This window comes from Akebia trifoliata, chromosome 3, assembly GCF_017979445.1.
Source record: "Akebia trifoliata isolate Shusen 1 chromosome 3, ASM1797944v1, whole genome shotgun sequence".
Classification (NCBI taxonomy): Eukaryota; Viridiplantae; Streptophyta; class Magnoliopsida; order Ranunculales; family Lardizabalaceae; genus Akebia; species Akebia trifoliata.
This window is the reverse complement of record NC_141377.1, coordinates 54,108,721-54,124,587: the sequence shown is the minus strand read 5'-3', so window position 1 is coordinate 54,124,587 and position 15,867 is coordinate 54,108,721. Positions and strand designations below refer to the sequence as shown.

Here is a 15,867-nt window from a genome sequence, read left to right as displayed (position 1 = left end):
GTGATTATGTCATCAATATTTTAAATTTTAAATTTTAATTATTATTTAAAATTTAAAAGATTTAAAAAAAAAAAAAAAAAAAAAAAACTTAAATATAATCACACAACTGAGTCGGGATCCTATTTTGACTCGGTATAATTTCAAGTTGATTCATTTAACTTGTTTTGGACGAGTTTTAGAAGATATATAGTCAAACTTAAAATCCAATCCAATGGAATTGACTTGACGACTTGTAAAGCATAGGTGTTATCTATTTGAATCATGATGAACGCACACGATTGGGTACGTAAATGACGTGGTAAGGATACAAAATCATAAATCATTTTCATCAAGACACACAAGCAAAGATGTGTGGCTCTGTGCCCTTGAGACATCAGCCAAGTACCAAGACTCAGTATATTCATCATTATCTATCTATTTCCATAGCCCCACACATGAATGGTCCGGATTGTTGACGTCAATAACATAATGGTCAATCATTTTCTATCACATTAATCAGATACCGTTGCTTGTGAGGGGTGCACAGCATTAATCATCATCGAGTTTCAACTTCCCTGTCCGCCAACTCCTCGACTAAGACTATTCAAAGAGTTGAGTTGACTTTCACTTGGGATATCTATTTAGGAAAAATCTTAATTTTTTATCCAAGTTGAAGGTATATTAAAAGATTGGTCAATGGTCAAGAAATAGAAGTCTTCGACCGACATGATTAAGATTATGAGATTAATAAGAGTTCTACTTCATATGTTGGATTGATTTTCAGTATGTTGAAAATAAAAAATATGTAATCCCCCACCTTAACATTTAAACTTAATATGATTAAAGTCATTTTAATTAAAAATGAAGAAAATTACAGATTACGTTGGTTAGTTTTCAAAATCATAAAAATATCCTCTTTTTTACTCTGTAATTTTCAAGATCATAAAAATATCCTCTTCAATTTTGTTCAACACTAAAAATCTTTCCCTCATTTTCCACGAAGGGTTGTCCGAGCTGAGGCAATGAAAAAGTTGATAGCAACTAGTTATGTAATTTCTACCTCAATTTGTATAGTTTAGTGAGAAAAAATGGATAATGTTCAAGCTTACAATGCTCCTGACTAACTAGAAAATGAACTAATAATAGCATGGAAGGGCGGTCGAATTTGTGCCCATTTGTAAAAGAGATGTTGACTGGTTTGAGTTTTTTACTCAATCTGCTTTCTTATCGGATTCATCGAGGGCAGCCAGCCTTTCGATAAGTGAAGGATGCGAATAATGGTAAGCCGAGTACCATGGATCCGTGTTCATGGTGGTCAGATTTTCTTCCTGAAACCATTAAAACCTCATATTAGTAGTGAACAATAACATGTAAACTACGAATGAGGATAATCACCTGTAGTTTCACAAGGCTTGCTCGAAGGGGTGTGCCATAACCAAGCTTCTTAGCAAAAGCATCAGCCTTAACAAATAAAATAAAATAAATTAGGTATCAAAGCAACTCAAACCACACAACATTCCCTCCTCATTTCGATGGAAAGATATCTCTACCTGAAATTCAGAAGCTCGGCTGATTAGATTCAGACCAAAGCCTAAAAAGTGTTGGAGAGGTATGAGAATGTGCTGCAAAATAAGCAAACTAGTCAGGGAGAGATTTATAAAAAAAAAAAAATTGGGGACTACAAAAGTGATGTTTTTAAGCAATAAAATAGGTGCATAACGAAGTTAGGATTTCAACAGATGGAAAGAGGTGGAGGAATAGTCACCAAATTCTCCAACTTATTGAAAAAGTAGCAATTAAACTGTGACTTTTTTTTCATTCATCAACTTAATCATGACTTTTTCAATAAATAAGGACTTATATGAACTTCTCAATTAAATTGCGAACTTTGCAATTAAATCAGATTAAAAGGAAAGATGAAATCGAAGAACTAGTAAGAGAAGATGACCTTGATGAAGATGTCAGTGAGCATTTTATTGATGAAGCATTAGATAATGAGGATGACCTTGAATGTGGATGCAAGGATGATATCAATCTATATGGGGCGTTTGGTGATTTATCATTGTAGTTTAATGACATTTGGTGATATAATATGAGAACACTACCTAGTTTGAATAATTACAGACTTAAGCCTAGCCCGATTTTTTTTTCTTCCGATTTTACCAACTTTTTTGAAATTTTCCCTTGCCGACTTATTTCCAAATCCCAACTTGGTGACTATGAGTGGAGGTTAGGGCTAATTTGGTTGATCAGAGAAAAAATATTCTTTTATTCTGTGATTTGACAATTAATTTGGTGAATTAATGGAGCAACCCCTTGTTAGCCAAAATTTTCCTAATTTACGCAAAAAATTTGGAGATACCTGGATGGTCAAATTCATCTGATCTCATTGATATTGTTCTTGAAACAGTTTATTGGTAAGTTATCCAAAATAGACGTGCCGAGCAGATCAGAGTAAAACCCAATCCTTTGCAAACTACAAACATATATGCATTATGTGGCACACATGTCTTGAGGTGTGCACATAGCACACCAGATGAACATGAATTTTGGGGAATATCGAGTGCATGGTAGCCTCAGGTTCACCATATAATGGCTCATAATTATATAGGTTTTTTTTTTTATAGAGCTTCTATCACCACACCAACTTTTACTAATGCCACCCCAAGATGTGTGCTAATTCTTCGGTGATTTACATATGAATTGGGGTAGTGTTAGCAAAGTTGTTGTGGCAATAGAATCTCTCTTTTTTTTATTCTGTATGAAATGGATTAAAGATATTTCCATACCTGAAAAATGATGAATCCAATGAGTACTGGCTGTGATTCGAAACCAAAACTTTGAAACAGATCACTTGAGTTCCTTACTAGAGAATATCCTCCAAATTGCAAAAATGATAGAATCTGCAGTCAGATGCATGTTACATAAAGCTGAGCCAACCATATCAAAGTGCTCTTATAAACTCAAAAGAGCGGACATGATCAATAATATCAACTGGACTAGGTATTCAATAGGACAAAATACAAACTACTAACCTTATTTTATTTGAAGTAATGTCCTCAACTATTACAAACATTCAAATTTGATTAGTCTATATTCTCTCCCACTTGTGAGGCCCATATGGATATATAATGAATCCTCACAAAATTTCAACCATCGTAACATTCTTAAAATCATGAAAAGTTGACTCAGATTTGAAAAATTGGACAGATTTTTTTGTGAGAATGACCATGTTGATAATGGCTCAACATACTGTTGGATTGTCTAAAATGTTATCCATGCCCTCACAAGAGGAAATAAGTGTAGAATAACTCGTTAAAATCCATATATCATTTGAACATAAATAAACACAATTGAGAGTTGATATGTCGATTTCATATGGCATGCCAATGTAAAGTAAAACTTCCTTTAAATATGTTTCCTGTGAAGTTTTAGGAGAACTAGTTGCACATTTTACCACAATACACACGTAAATTTATAAGATGCTTACAAGAAAACACCAAAGGTCCAAGATAATTCATTTCTAGAAAGCATTGTGAAATAATCAGAAGTCAAGACAATGTTTATTTAGTGGTTGAACTCCAATAATCAAAACATTCCGTAAGACCAGAAATTTAGAACACACCTGCGTGGCAATGAATGAGTACATTGTATGATTAAGCTTCCAATGTCCCAATTCATGAGCAATAACAGCAACAACTTCATCCTCGTTATTGCACTGCAAAATGTCACTTATGAGCATATATATAATAAATTTAGTGAGCTTCTATTGCCACATCAACTTTTGCTAATGCCACCCCAAGATGTGTGGTAATTATTTGATGATTTTACATTGAATTGGGGTGGAGTTAGCAAAAGTTGGTGTGGCAATAGAATCTCTCTAAATTAAGTAGAACAAATATAATCCAAATCAATGCATTCACAAAGTCATTTCTTTAAATAAAAGGTTAACTCTTTTCCTGAAGACTTGTTTTCTGATATTCCCTTCAGTATATCCATAATTTCAAAGTTACAGGAATGTTTCATCATAGAAACATTCCGGTTTTGGCTGACACTGGAACGAAACATTGACCCTGAACCAGAGAATGTTTCAGAGAAGTTTCGATCAAGACCGTCTCGGTTTTTTTCTTGACTAAAGAATTGCCTTGAAACAAGATTTTAAACCTTGAACATTACAATATATATCCATCCATGCTCGAGGCATGCATTTGGAGAAGTACCATCTTAGCTCCAACCTCTCTACTATTACGTGGATAGATACGTCGGGGTTGATCATCAGTGTAAGATGGGGAGTTCATCAGCCCAAATATTAACGTCAAGACTTGATCCAATTAACATTAATTATAAGTTAGGACCACTGTTCACAATTTTCATTCTGTTCGAAATGTTTCAGGTGAACATTCCAGTTTCAGCCAAGACCAGAAAGAAACATTGACCTTAAAGTATTAAATATTTCGGATTGTCTAGGAATGTTTTGGTTGAGACTGTCTCAATTCTTCTCCTGAAACATTGACTCAGAACAAGAAATTAAATAAAAACAGTATGGTTCTAAGGAATGCTTACTTCTTGTTTATCCTCAAATAGGGAACATGTCAATCAATCAACCAATAGCAGGGCTAAGTCTTTGTGGATTGATTGATTGGAAATTTTATGATATTGCATTCAAAGACCTCAACGACTAAAAAATTTAAACAAAATTTTTTTAAAAAACGAAGAAAAGATAACATAAAAAGTGCCTTCGGACCTGTTGAATCAATGTGTCATAAAGGACTATACGCTTATTGTTGAAAAATCCGTACATATAAGCCTGTGGAGGTATCAGTAAGATTAATTAGGGCACAACAAAGATCATTGGAATACCTAATATTAGTTGTATATCAAAAAATAGAAATAAGCATCAAAAGCCATCAAACAAGATTTTGAATTAATGCTCTTGTCTCATATTGGTAGGAAACCTGTATGAAATGAATATGTAGATACTCTCTTGGCAAAATGGATCATTTGGAAGGTAGTGCAATCTCCGTTGTTGTAAAAAGTTGTTAAATGAAAGGAAGCATAGGTACAAGAATCAATAATAAGAAGTAAAGATACGAGTGGAAAATCGAATCCTCACATTGCTATGTCCTGACCTTGTAGAGCCATCGACAACAAAAAGCTTCTTTAAAGGAAACTTCAGGGAGGAAGCAAGTATCTCAATTTTGTGTTTGAGTAGTCCTTCAGGGACCTATTGCAAACAGCATAAATAGAAAAGAAGAAAATTGAACACCATTAATCAACTAATGAATTCAACCACATGTGCAAGTCTAACAGATCCTTTTTACCATAAATTCAATGCAACATTTAACAACAAAAATACCAATACTCACAGGAGTGAACTTATTGAAAAGTGGAGCTATTAGAATCGGATATAGCGTCATCATTGTAATGGACAAAACAAATGTAAACGCCCATAAGTAGATGGGAAAGTAAGGACCTCCTTTCTGCAGCAACGCATATCAAAATTGCGTAATTTAATCACTAAATGTTTCAACTAAAAGCAAACGATTTCTCCGATCATGTACTCCTCTAAATTTAAAGAAGATGAAACAAATGATAGTGATACCTGTACTATTACAACGATTGCAGCCACAATTGGCGGTCCAAATAAGATAGAGAGACAGACTCCTTTGAACATGTCCATAAAGAAAATCCGTATTGTTTTCTGCGAAAAATAAAGGAAATCTTGGAAAGAGAGCTCAGCGAGATATAGAGGAAAGCAAATTGAAGGAACGCCCAATAATTGAGAATGTGAAGATGTTTATACCGATGTTTTGAGAGGTGTTGGAGGCTTACGCCTTGAAGCAATGCTCTTGAAAACTTCCTTGAGGTTTCAAGGAAAGGTCTTTCTCTCATAGGCTTACACCTTACACAATGAGGCATTCAAAAAGCTTACACCTTAGGGGAGGCACATGCCTTTTTTATGCCCTTGGGCTAAGGCGTATGCTTTATGGGGACATGTTATATCTTCTCTCTAATTTAGTAATGTCATTACATACTAATCCTTATAATTGTAAGGTTGTCCTTACTATAAGATTTAATTTACATGAGGTACTTAACTATATATACATTGTTTGAGGATTTTAATTTAGATTTAGATACTAAACTGCGGAACGTGACATTGCAAATCATAGTAATTTTTCTTCCTTTTTTTTTTCTCAAAAATTTCCCTACGTTTTTATTAGAATTTTATATATATTTATTGCATATTTAATTATTTATCAATTTAAAAAAATGCATGTTTGTGGGGTTTATGCCTTACAACTCAAGGCTTTGGCTAATAAAATGCCTCACCTCACAATTAGCGTTTAAAAACACTGGTATGTACAATAAGTCGGCAAAGAATGTGACGTAGTTGAAGTTTGGTGAAACGAATGAGAAGATCACCATCTTCTTTCTTATGTATGTATGTATGTATGCATATAAGTTCTTGAATCCACAAGGCAGAACAAGAGAAACAATTCTCTAAAGAATTTGAAATTTGATTGATAATCATAATAAACATATCCCTTACAATAGTTTCAACAAACTTTGAAACTTATAATTTGACTATGCTTTATACTACCACCGTACTTACCCAAAATAGAAAATACAAAGAAACTAACCCAAACATGTAAATAACCCTGAAATAACATAATCTTAGTTGAAATCAACTTCCCAAACACCTAAAAATGTCTGAAAGCACTATTTTATTTACTAGAAATATATAAAGAAACTATGGAACAAGAATACAAACTTTGTTGAAACCATGGCGGGCCTCAATCACCAAAGTTGAGTACAATGAGAATGGCAAGTCAATAATCTGCACAAAAAATCGCAAAAACAACGTTAGTAAAAAAGAGCTTAGGAATATAAATGGGATATAGAGATGGATTCCAATGCAAGGGAATTACATGTGTAGAATGATGGAAAAAAAAGGGGTTTTATCCACACCTGCGACCAAATCATAGCTCTTGCTAAGTACACAAGGGTGTGAATTATTTCATTATCTGTTTCAAGGCCAATATACATCAGAAAGTCCCCTGATTTCTGCAGCCAAATGGAGTAGCTCAAATAAATATTGTAACCTATAAAATAATTAAAAAGAGAAAACATAAACAATGTTATTACGGCACAATATCCTCACTGGCTTACCTTCCAAAACCAAGGTAACACACCAAAGAACAAAATTGTTGTGTTCGTCAGGACGATTATTGCTTCATGAACAAAGTGAAACTGGCTGGAAGATATTGACAATAAATAATGAAACTAAAAACTAAATTAACATTCTCGATGAGGGAAATCAACAGAAAAGAAGAAGATGATGAGGTACAAATAAACCTTTTATCAAGGCTATAAGCTCGAGACCTCTCAAACTTTTCTTGACCAACCACTCCTTCTAAAGGCTTGGGAAGCTTTGGGTGTTTGAGAGCAACATGTTGCCGAAAATCAAGATAAGTCTCGAAAATATACATCAAGATCATAATGCCTGCAACAAGAAGACTTTGATTACCAATGGGCTTAATCGTGGGTTCAAGTCCAGCTTACACATAAAATAAAAAAGACTTTGATTACCAAGAAAATCAAAAAGAGGGAAAAATAAAAAATAAAAATACAGAAGAATCACAAGGTTGTCAACCAAGATTGATTAAAGCATCTTCAAATTACATCATGAAAAAGAGTTTCAATTGAATGAAGCGAAAAAATGAAAAAGAATCTGAAAATCCCTATTACAATCGAATAAATCGAAGAAAATGAAAAAGAATCCAAAATTCCTAATTCAAAAACACAAATGAGGGTTCTATTTTTCTTATTCCAAATGCAATAAAAGGAGGAATCTTGCCTCATTTCTTAATCCCCACCTAGAAGAATCACAAGGCTTTGATTACCAAGAAACTCAAAAAAAAAGGGGGGGGGGGGGGGGGGGGGGGGGAGGGGGGAAGATACGGAAACAGAGAAGAATTCAAAAGGGAACCAACCTGAAATGATTAAAACATCTTCAACTTACATCAAGAAAAATAGTCCAAAAATCCCAATTCAAAAACACAAAATGAGCGTTCCATTTTTTCGATTCTAAATGCAATAAAACGAGGAAACTTCCCTCATTTGCTAATCCCAGAACTAACATGACTTGTACTTTATTATTTCTTTTAAAACTGAAGTTTAACAAGAAATCAGACAACAGCACCAACAACCAGCTAAAGAACTCAATATCAAGATTAAAGAAAACAGTATAAGAAACGAAAAACACCAAAAAAAAGAATCACAAACATGGTTAGACCTTCAAGCAGAGTTGAAGAAGAATCAAGTAGCACTAAATACATAAAAGACAAGTGCCATCAGAGAATGTGGTTGAAAGAAAGAGAAAACAGAGAAAGAGAGACTACACGATCCTGCTTACCCACTACAGCTTCCATGTACGGAAACGCCATTGGAGATGACTCAAAGGTGCACAGAGAGAGAGAGAAGGAAGATTGGTTTGGACGTTTAGTTAGAATTTGGAGCTTAAATATGTTCAAAAACTGTCTTGTGGATCGAATCGGTACCCGCTGAGGCCGGTTCACCCGATTCGACATTAATCGATAGATTTTCAAAGGGTATTTTAGTAATACCCCCTGCAAAATAGGCAAAATTAGGTTTATCTCCCCCTCCCCTACGAAATAGGAAAAAAAAAAAAACAGAAAAAAAAATTATTGATTGTGTTCTTTACGGCAAGGGAGTAGAGACTAACGTACATATTTAATTGATGGAGTACTACTAATTTCATTTTTTTTATTATTTTCTATTTTTCATAGTTTTTTATGTTTTAGTATTTTCCATGTGGAGATTCTAAGCATTATAAGTCAAAAAATGCATTTTGGGATGAGATGAAAATGATGAGATCGGGATGAACACATGTATTAGATTGAAAAACATGAAATTGAATTGAAAATGATGATAAATGATTGAAAACGATGAGATTAAGTTTTAAAATAACAAATTTTAAGTTTAAATCAATGAGAATTTGATTTCAAATGATTACATTTCTCTAGGCTTATCATCTTTAAAATTATTTCAAACACGATCGAATTGCTTTGATCGAAAGACATTTTCATAACACATAAAGGTATTTTTGACATTTTATTATCAATATTAAATGATTATTGTTTTTGTCAACTGTTTGACCAGGTTAATGAAAGTCAAGGGATCAAATCAATTAAGACCAAATGAATCTGACCCAAAGTCCAAACTCAACCAGGTTGATCAATTTGATTCTATTAAAAATTAAATTAACACATTTTGTTTAATCATTTAGAATTGTCTAACATTATTTTTTGAAGGTGGTGGTTGGGCCAAGTTAGCAGATAAAATCTCATTCTATATCAACTAAAATGAGACCATGGGTTTAAAAATTATCCAAAATTGAGATGTGTCAAGGAGTCATCTTGATGTCGTTCATGAACCTCGGAGATCCTATGAGACTTGTACGGTGTTTGGAAAATATTGGGTGAGTTAATTAAAATCAAGAGAGTCAACCAAATTTTTTTTTTTTTTAATAAAATAATTAATTTTTAATAATTTCAATATTATTAATTTGAATATTATAAAGAAATTAATTGCTAATCCACTCTAATATTATTATTTTTTTAAATACCATTATTGAAGGGTGGACCTCAAGATGGGGAATTGAACTCAGCCCCCCCCCCCCCCCCCGAAATAAAAAATACCTTATATCATCTAAGACTAAAGCTAAGCAGAGCAACAACATGCAGCTTCAGGGTGTAATAATTCGGACTCTGAATGAGGACTAAATGCCCTCTCTCAAATCTTTGATCTAGCCCAGATGGCTCCTAAGAATTGGACTGGAACTATGGGTTTTTTACCATAAATACTTGTCCCTGCACAAGCATCCTCTTTGGAATCAACATCCGTAGAAGTAGTAGTAGTATTAGTCAGGGTCTCTCCTGAGTCATAATAGTTACATGATTTATGATAAACAGTGGTCTAAGCTTTAACGCAGTTGTCTCCCCTCTCTATTTCCTCTAAAAACAAGGCTGTCTGATCTATGTAAGCATAACTAGCTTCGGATCAAACTAAACCATAAAGTAAACTAAGCAGAACTGTTTCACTTAAGAGTTATGCTTGTAATTTCAGCTTCATTTATTGAGTGGGCATGATGACAGAAATGAAGCAAATGTCTATTAATGTAACCCATGGTTTAATAAAATTAGACACTGATACTACTTCAAAGAGAACACAAGCTTGGGTTTCTTTCTCAATCCACAACACCTGAGACAAAAAAATATTTCGAAACAAACTTAATATTGTCTGTAATGCTGAAAATAACCCATGGAACTAAATCAAACTCAACAAAAACAAAGTTGTTCTGCTTGGATGATGACGAACTCCTAAAACTGGTAAAATTAGGAGAGCTCAAATGACCAGCATGTTCTCTCAAGCAAGACTTGAGCTAGCTGGTCCTCCTGCACCATAACCACCACCACCACCACCTCGGCCAAAGCCAGGCCTTCCACCAGGACCCTGCATGTTCCAAATTACAAAATGTGAATGACTATGAAAGAATCAACAAATCCATATTCGAATGGAATGATGCATATAGCATCTTTGATGTTAAACTATCCAAAGATGCTCTTAAATTATTTATCCACAATAGGGGACACAAAGAAGACACGCTATTCTATTTATTCTCAAGTTATATTTCTTAAAGTTCCATTCTTCAAAACTAATTTTGTTTTTACTCGAATTTTTCAAAATGCTATGATTTGCAAGCAGTGAATTTATCTATGATAAAAATAATATCATTAGAAAGCTCTCAATAGAGTTATTCATAATGATACACATTATATATGTTTAATTTGTTCAAGTTATTAGAAAAACATCATGTGATACCTTTATAAAATTGATTTTTTACGACAACAATCATGATGTATCTAAAAGTAATATAGTTATTCTAGATATTGAGTTTTCTACTACTTTTTTCTTAAATCAAGGCACGTGCTTTCATATACTTTTTACTATCTCAAGCCACATCATGTTCAACCTTCATCTCACCCCTTTAAAGTCTTTGACTTGCCACCAAAGTGTCATTTCTTAGTGTGCTGTTATTTATTTTGCTTTGTACATGACTAAACCAACTCAAACAATTTTCATTTATTCTGACTCCTATTGGGGTTATTCTTTATCTCACTTCAAATATAATCAATATAGGTTTCAATGTTTTCTAATTTAAACTGTTATCCATCTTGATCCCTATCCCTGCTATGAACATATTTCTTGGAAGCCCGACATTCACTTCAAAGGGCATGGTTACCTTATTGTAGTCTTGTAAAACTAACATAATAATTTGACTGATACTACTAAATCACATAATACTCTACCACTCCATCTGTACATATCAACAGATAATTTAACCTAAATGATGGAAGTGGCCTCTTTAGAATTTTTCTTTACCATCATTCTTAACTAGTATCTCATCCCTAGGAGTTTTCTTCAGTTGAATTCCATAAAGTATGCGTTGGTGATGCAGATATTTATAGAAGTATTTGCACCAACTTCAGTATATATATTTGTTGAACTTTGGTGCGTGCAAGGTTCATTGAGAAGATAGTATAATTATTCAGATACAGAGGTCATGTTATTAGGTATGGTACAAACATAGGCCAGTTGACTTTATAAAGTCTATAACAATGACTGTCTTGAAGTATTCAATGTCCTCTGCACACCATCAAAATCACCACCATTGTAAGGATAGGCCCTCCGTAGAACATTAACACTAGAAAGAACTAACATAGTTGACAATAATCATCATGACATGGAGCCCAATACACTCCCATGAATACTAATTTGAACCACGCTTCTTCAACTGAGCCTTAAATATCCCAACCAAAAATCAACCCAATGAACAATAGAAGAGAATCGAAGCATATATCAATATTCTAAGCACTATGCCTCAAAGCCCAAAAAATGTAACTCTCATAAAAAATTGCAAAATAGTGACATCAAGTAACATTCAAAATATTTAAAATTACCCTAAAAGAAGGCTGGAATTCAGGTGGGGCTCCTCCCTTGTCGCCAAACTCACCCGGAGGCCCACGGGGACCTGCACGGTATCCATCACGGTCCCCAAACCTGGGTCGGTCTCCCTCAAACCGAGGAGGGCCACTGCAAAATCAAATATTTAAAACCAATTTAACAGGAACCCAAACCAACAAAAAGCAATTAAATCAACATAGGTTGCATTTTTTACATCAAAGGGACTCTGAAATATTAAAATTTAACAGAAACCCAAACCAACAAAAAGCAATTAGATCAACATAGGTTGCATTTTTTTACATCAAATTGATGGGGGACTCTGAAATATTAAAATTTAACAGACACACAGCACATATCAACCAATTTAAAGAAAACCCAGTAACCTAAACCAACAAACAGCAATAAACCCAACACACTACAACCAATTTAAAGAAACCCCAAACCAACAAACAGCAATAAAATCAAGGAGGGCCTCTGAAACATCAAAATTTAACAGAAACCCAACATATATCAATCAATTTAAAGAAAACCCAGTAAACAAAACCAACAAACTATACAACATCAAATTATAGAAGTTGAATTTTACCGAGGTCGATCTCCTGGTGGGCCACCCATGGGCCTACCACCAGGCTTAACCGATTTCTTCAATGTCGCGGGGACGATCTCCGAGGGGAGATTGAGATAGTTCCTGAGGAATTCGATCCCATCGTTGGTGAGGTACCAGTAATAGTGCATCCAAGCGAAGGTCTCGCGAACATACTCCTTCGATTTGAAGCTCTGCATGAGCTTAATAACCTGTAGGTTTGGAACATCGATGTCTGGATGCTTCGCAAGATTATAGTCTTTCTTCGCAAAGCAAACACCCTCTGATCGATTTCAGTTAAATTCAAAGAAATCAGATCGAATATCAAAATTTGTAATCGAAAAATTGAATTTTGAAACTAAAAATTATCGGGAGGAGTAGAGAAACCTTGAAAGAGGTATTTTGAGATCTCTCTACGGTTCTTCTCTGGGATGATCTGAAGTGGAAAAGATAATTAGGGTTTAGTAGATAAGATTTAGAATAAAATTTGGAGTTCGAGTAGAAAAAATTAGGGTTTTACTTACCATGGTTGGCTGTGACGAGGAGCCGCTGATAAGCTTCGGTTGTTCTCTCCCACAGTTCAAGCAGAGCTCTCCAAAACCCTAGAAAGCTTGTATTTATACGATATGTCTGGGCCTGGCGTGGGTTTTGGGCTATTTGTAGGATAATTAGGCCCGTCAAATTAATATATTTGGATCAGATTGGCACCAAATTGACAGAGGTCTGAATATCTGATAAGAAATTTATTAACCTGTACCTGAATCCGAACCCGTTCATCGTTATATATCCAGATCCAATCCAATTTGAGATGTATTATTCCGGATCTGATCCAATCCCATAATTGGATCCATTGGCACCGAATTGGTAGGGATCTGATAAGAATTTTATGAAAGTCGTACATAGATCTGAAATTAAACAGTTAAATTTCATCATTTTAAATCAGGACCAATCCAATATGAGATGTATTATATAATGGATCTGATCCAATCTGAAAAATCAATGTTTTTGAGTTGGTCCTAATCCAACCCAATCCAATCCGAAAACCAGTATAAACCAAATAGGACTACAAAGAACAAGATCACAAAATGCCCCATCAACATGGTTTTAAAACTCGGTTTTGCATCTCATCTCGTCCATGCCTGATACCAAGTCATCTCAAACGAATTTTCTATTACATTTGAGAAGTCTCATTCAACAATCAAAAAAATGAACTATGTGGGGTTTTAAATCTCGTCTGATACATTGACTTGTCTATCCGTCTCGTCCATGCTTGATACCGCGATACATCTCGGCCTCCGAAGAGTTTTGAAACCATGCTAGTCAAGTAGAAAATCTATGACCCAAACTCAAGAATAGAAAAGTAGTCATGGACAATCGGGGTATCCCTGTAGATAGCGGACCAAGCCTGTAATTAGGCTTTGCCCAATCCATAGAGCATGGTCTTGTCCAAGGACTAGTCCCAGGGCACGTGCAAGCACATCACACGCACCAAATAAGTGAAGGTGCGCCCTCGCGGGTGGCGCCTGAGGAATTAATGCTCATACTGAATATCGAACTCACGACCTATGGTCTACATTGCAATATTAATTTCTAGTACAAAATGACAAATGTAGTGGAAAAGGGATCCATTAAGCACACTAGGTTGTCCAACGAAATTGGTCTACTATCAAGGTACCATTTAGGATCAATAACCATGAATGCAGTGTGTTGCTTTTCCACATAAATGATTGTTTGTTGATCATTGTCGAGATTTTGTGTGAGAGAAGAGTAACCATGTTGTGTGACTAAAACAGATGACGACTCCCTTATTTGGCTGTCTTGTAGGAATGTAGTATCGATTTTGGTTTCTATTTGATCGAAATTATTTAATTATTCCACCAACTACACTTCCTCTGCCATTATGATGAAAGTTGTTTCTGCCACATTGCCTATGAATTAAGGTTGTCTCACCATGAGAATGTTTCGCTTCATGGAGTTGAGACACGATTCATGGTTCATCAAATTGGGTGTAACTTCATTATATATTGGAATGGGTAGTGGTTTAGTAAGCCTCGTGTCTACAAATGGCTTGTAATCAAGACCAAGACCTATGTCTGGCACTGCTGTTCAATTGCTCTTAGAGAATCACATATGCTCTTGAACTTATATAGTTATCTGCGATAGATTTCCACGTGTACATTGTTGGAGTTCATAACGAAGCAATAATTCTCTAGGTTTTGAAGATTGAGCAAATGTATTTTCAAGTGCGAGCCATATGTCTCTAGAACATGCTATGCCAACTGAATGACTTAGAACTTCCTCGATCAATGGGAAAATTCTCTCTTCCACAATAGAAAGTCGTGGGATTTTAGCTTGGTAAACACCATTAGACCAAAGGAAAGTGAAGAAATAATATGAAGAAGAAAAAATTGCTTGATAGAACTGCGGGAGGGGATGTCTTTCTAAATGCACCTTGAGTTTTGGTGTGGTATCATAACAAACCAATTAGTAAAATATTTCTTTCTTTAATACCCCCTCACCTCGTTAAACGGTGAACTCAAATCGTTTATGAGATCAACAATTCAAATTGTCGTCAATCTCGACGATTTGAATCGTTGATCTTGATGATTCATGTTCAAACGTCGTGAATGACAATTTGCAATATTCTTTGATATAGACTATTGTAAATTTGATCTCGACAAGTGGAACAAAAGTTGATCTCAATGATTTGAATTGTTGATCTTGACCTTTTGAATCATTGACCTCACCAATTGAAGGGTGATTGAGGGCATTAAAAAAGGAAAAAAGTTCACTAAATGGACCCTCAAGTTATCAGTTATCATAGAAAGCCATCACAATAAGGATCAAGGTCTTTCAGTAAGGCAAGTGCTCTAATACCATGAAATTTCCCCTTAGAGGAGCACAAGGATTGCCAGATAGATAATCCAACACCACACCCCTCTAGATCCAAGGTTTTGAAAAATGACGGCCACCAAACTCTCAAATTTAAAATTAAAATTCGATGGTGAAAAACAATTTCACTTTTTTCAAGGTTGTTAAAAAAATTTGATCTACATCCTTGTATCATCAGATCATGCTTTTGGATGCTACATGTTGCGGTCAAAGAACTTTCCTTAGTAGGGAAAGTGTTTTTCTAAAATTTATTGCAAAGAAAATATAGAGAGAGTTTTCGATGCTACATTGGTGAAAACTAGGGGTGCAACTCGGTTCGGGTTGGTTCGGTTTAGAGTAAAATTAGAACCGAACCGACCAAGGTC

General features: G+C 34.8%; 2 protein-coding genes across 3 annotated transcripts; both read right to left on the bottom strand.

The window, feature by feature from the left end:
- Nucleotides 1–872: 872 nt before the first annotated feature.
- LOC147408013 (CAAX prenyl protease 1 homolog) lies at nt 873–9,624 on the bottom strand. Of its 2 annotated transcripts, XM_086436837.1 has the most exons (14): nt 8,396–9,621; nt 7,336–7,483; nt 7,150–7,234; nt 6,949–7,044; nt 6,752–6,817; nt 5,582–5,680; nt 5,346–5,459; nt 5,093–5,203; nt 4,724–4,786; nt 3,605–3,697; nt 2,769–2,882; nt 1,530–1,601; nt 1,375–1,440; nt 877–1,307 (listed from the first exon to the last, which is right to left on the bottom strand). In XM_086436837.1, exons 1-14 carry the CDS (start codon nt 8,568–8,570, stop codon nt 1,191–1,193), a joined length of 1,419 nt encoding a protein of 472 aa, XP_086292963.1. In that variant the 5' UTR covers nt 8,571–9,621; the 3' UTR covers nt 877–1,190. The 2 variants fall into 2 exon arrangements, with proteins under 2 accessions (XP_086292964.1, XP_086292963.1); XM_086436838.1 differs by lacking the exon at nt 1,375–1,440 and having other exon boundaries at nt 873–1,307; nt 8,396–9,624.
- Nucleotides 9,625–10,151: 527 nt separating this feature from the next.
- On the bottom strand, nt 10,152–13,245 carry LOC147408012 (small ribosomal subunit protein eS10z-like). Its single transcript, XM_086436836.1, has 5 exons — nt 13,135–13,245; nt 12,998–13,046; nt 12,614–12,893; nt 12,024–12,156; nt 10,152–10,515 (listed from the first exon to the last, which is right to left on the bottom strand). Exons 1-5 carry the CDS (start codon nt 13,135–13,137, stop codon nt 10,429–10,431), a joined length of 552 nt encoding a protein of 183 aa, XP_086292962.1. The 5' UTR covers nt 13,138–13,245; the 3' UTR covers nt 10,152–10,428.
- Nucleotides 13,246–15,867: the final 2,622 nt, after the last annotated feature.

Coding starts and splice junctions, on each gene's coding strand:
- LOC147408013 (XM_086436837.1), bottom strand. CDS start 8,570: ATGTCGAATCGGGTGAACCGGCCTCAGCGGGTACCGATTCGATCCACA. Junction 5,460..5,581: donor CAATCGTTGTAATAGTACAG/GTATCACTATCA, acceptor GCGTTGCTGCAG/AAAGGAGGTCCTTACTTTCC. Junction 1,308..1,374: donor CAAGCCTTGTGAAACTACAG/GTGATTATCCTC, acceptor TAATGGTTTCAG/GAAGAAAATCTGACCACCAT.
- LOC147408012 (XM_086436836.1), bottom strand. Junction 12,157..12,613: donor CCACCAGGAGATCGACCTCG/GTAAAATTCAAC, acceptor TTGATTTTGCAG/TGGCCCTCCTCGGTTTGAGG. Junction 10,516..12,023: donor AATTCCAGCCTTCTTTTAGG/GTAATTTTAAAT, acceptor TGGAACATGCAG/GGTCCTGGTGGAAGGCCTGG.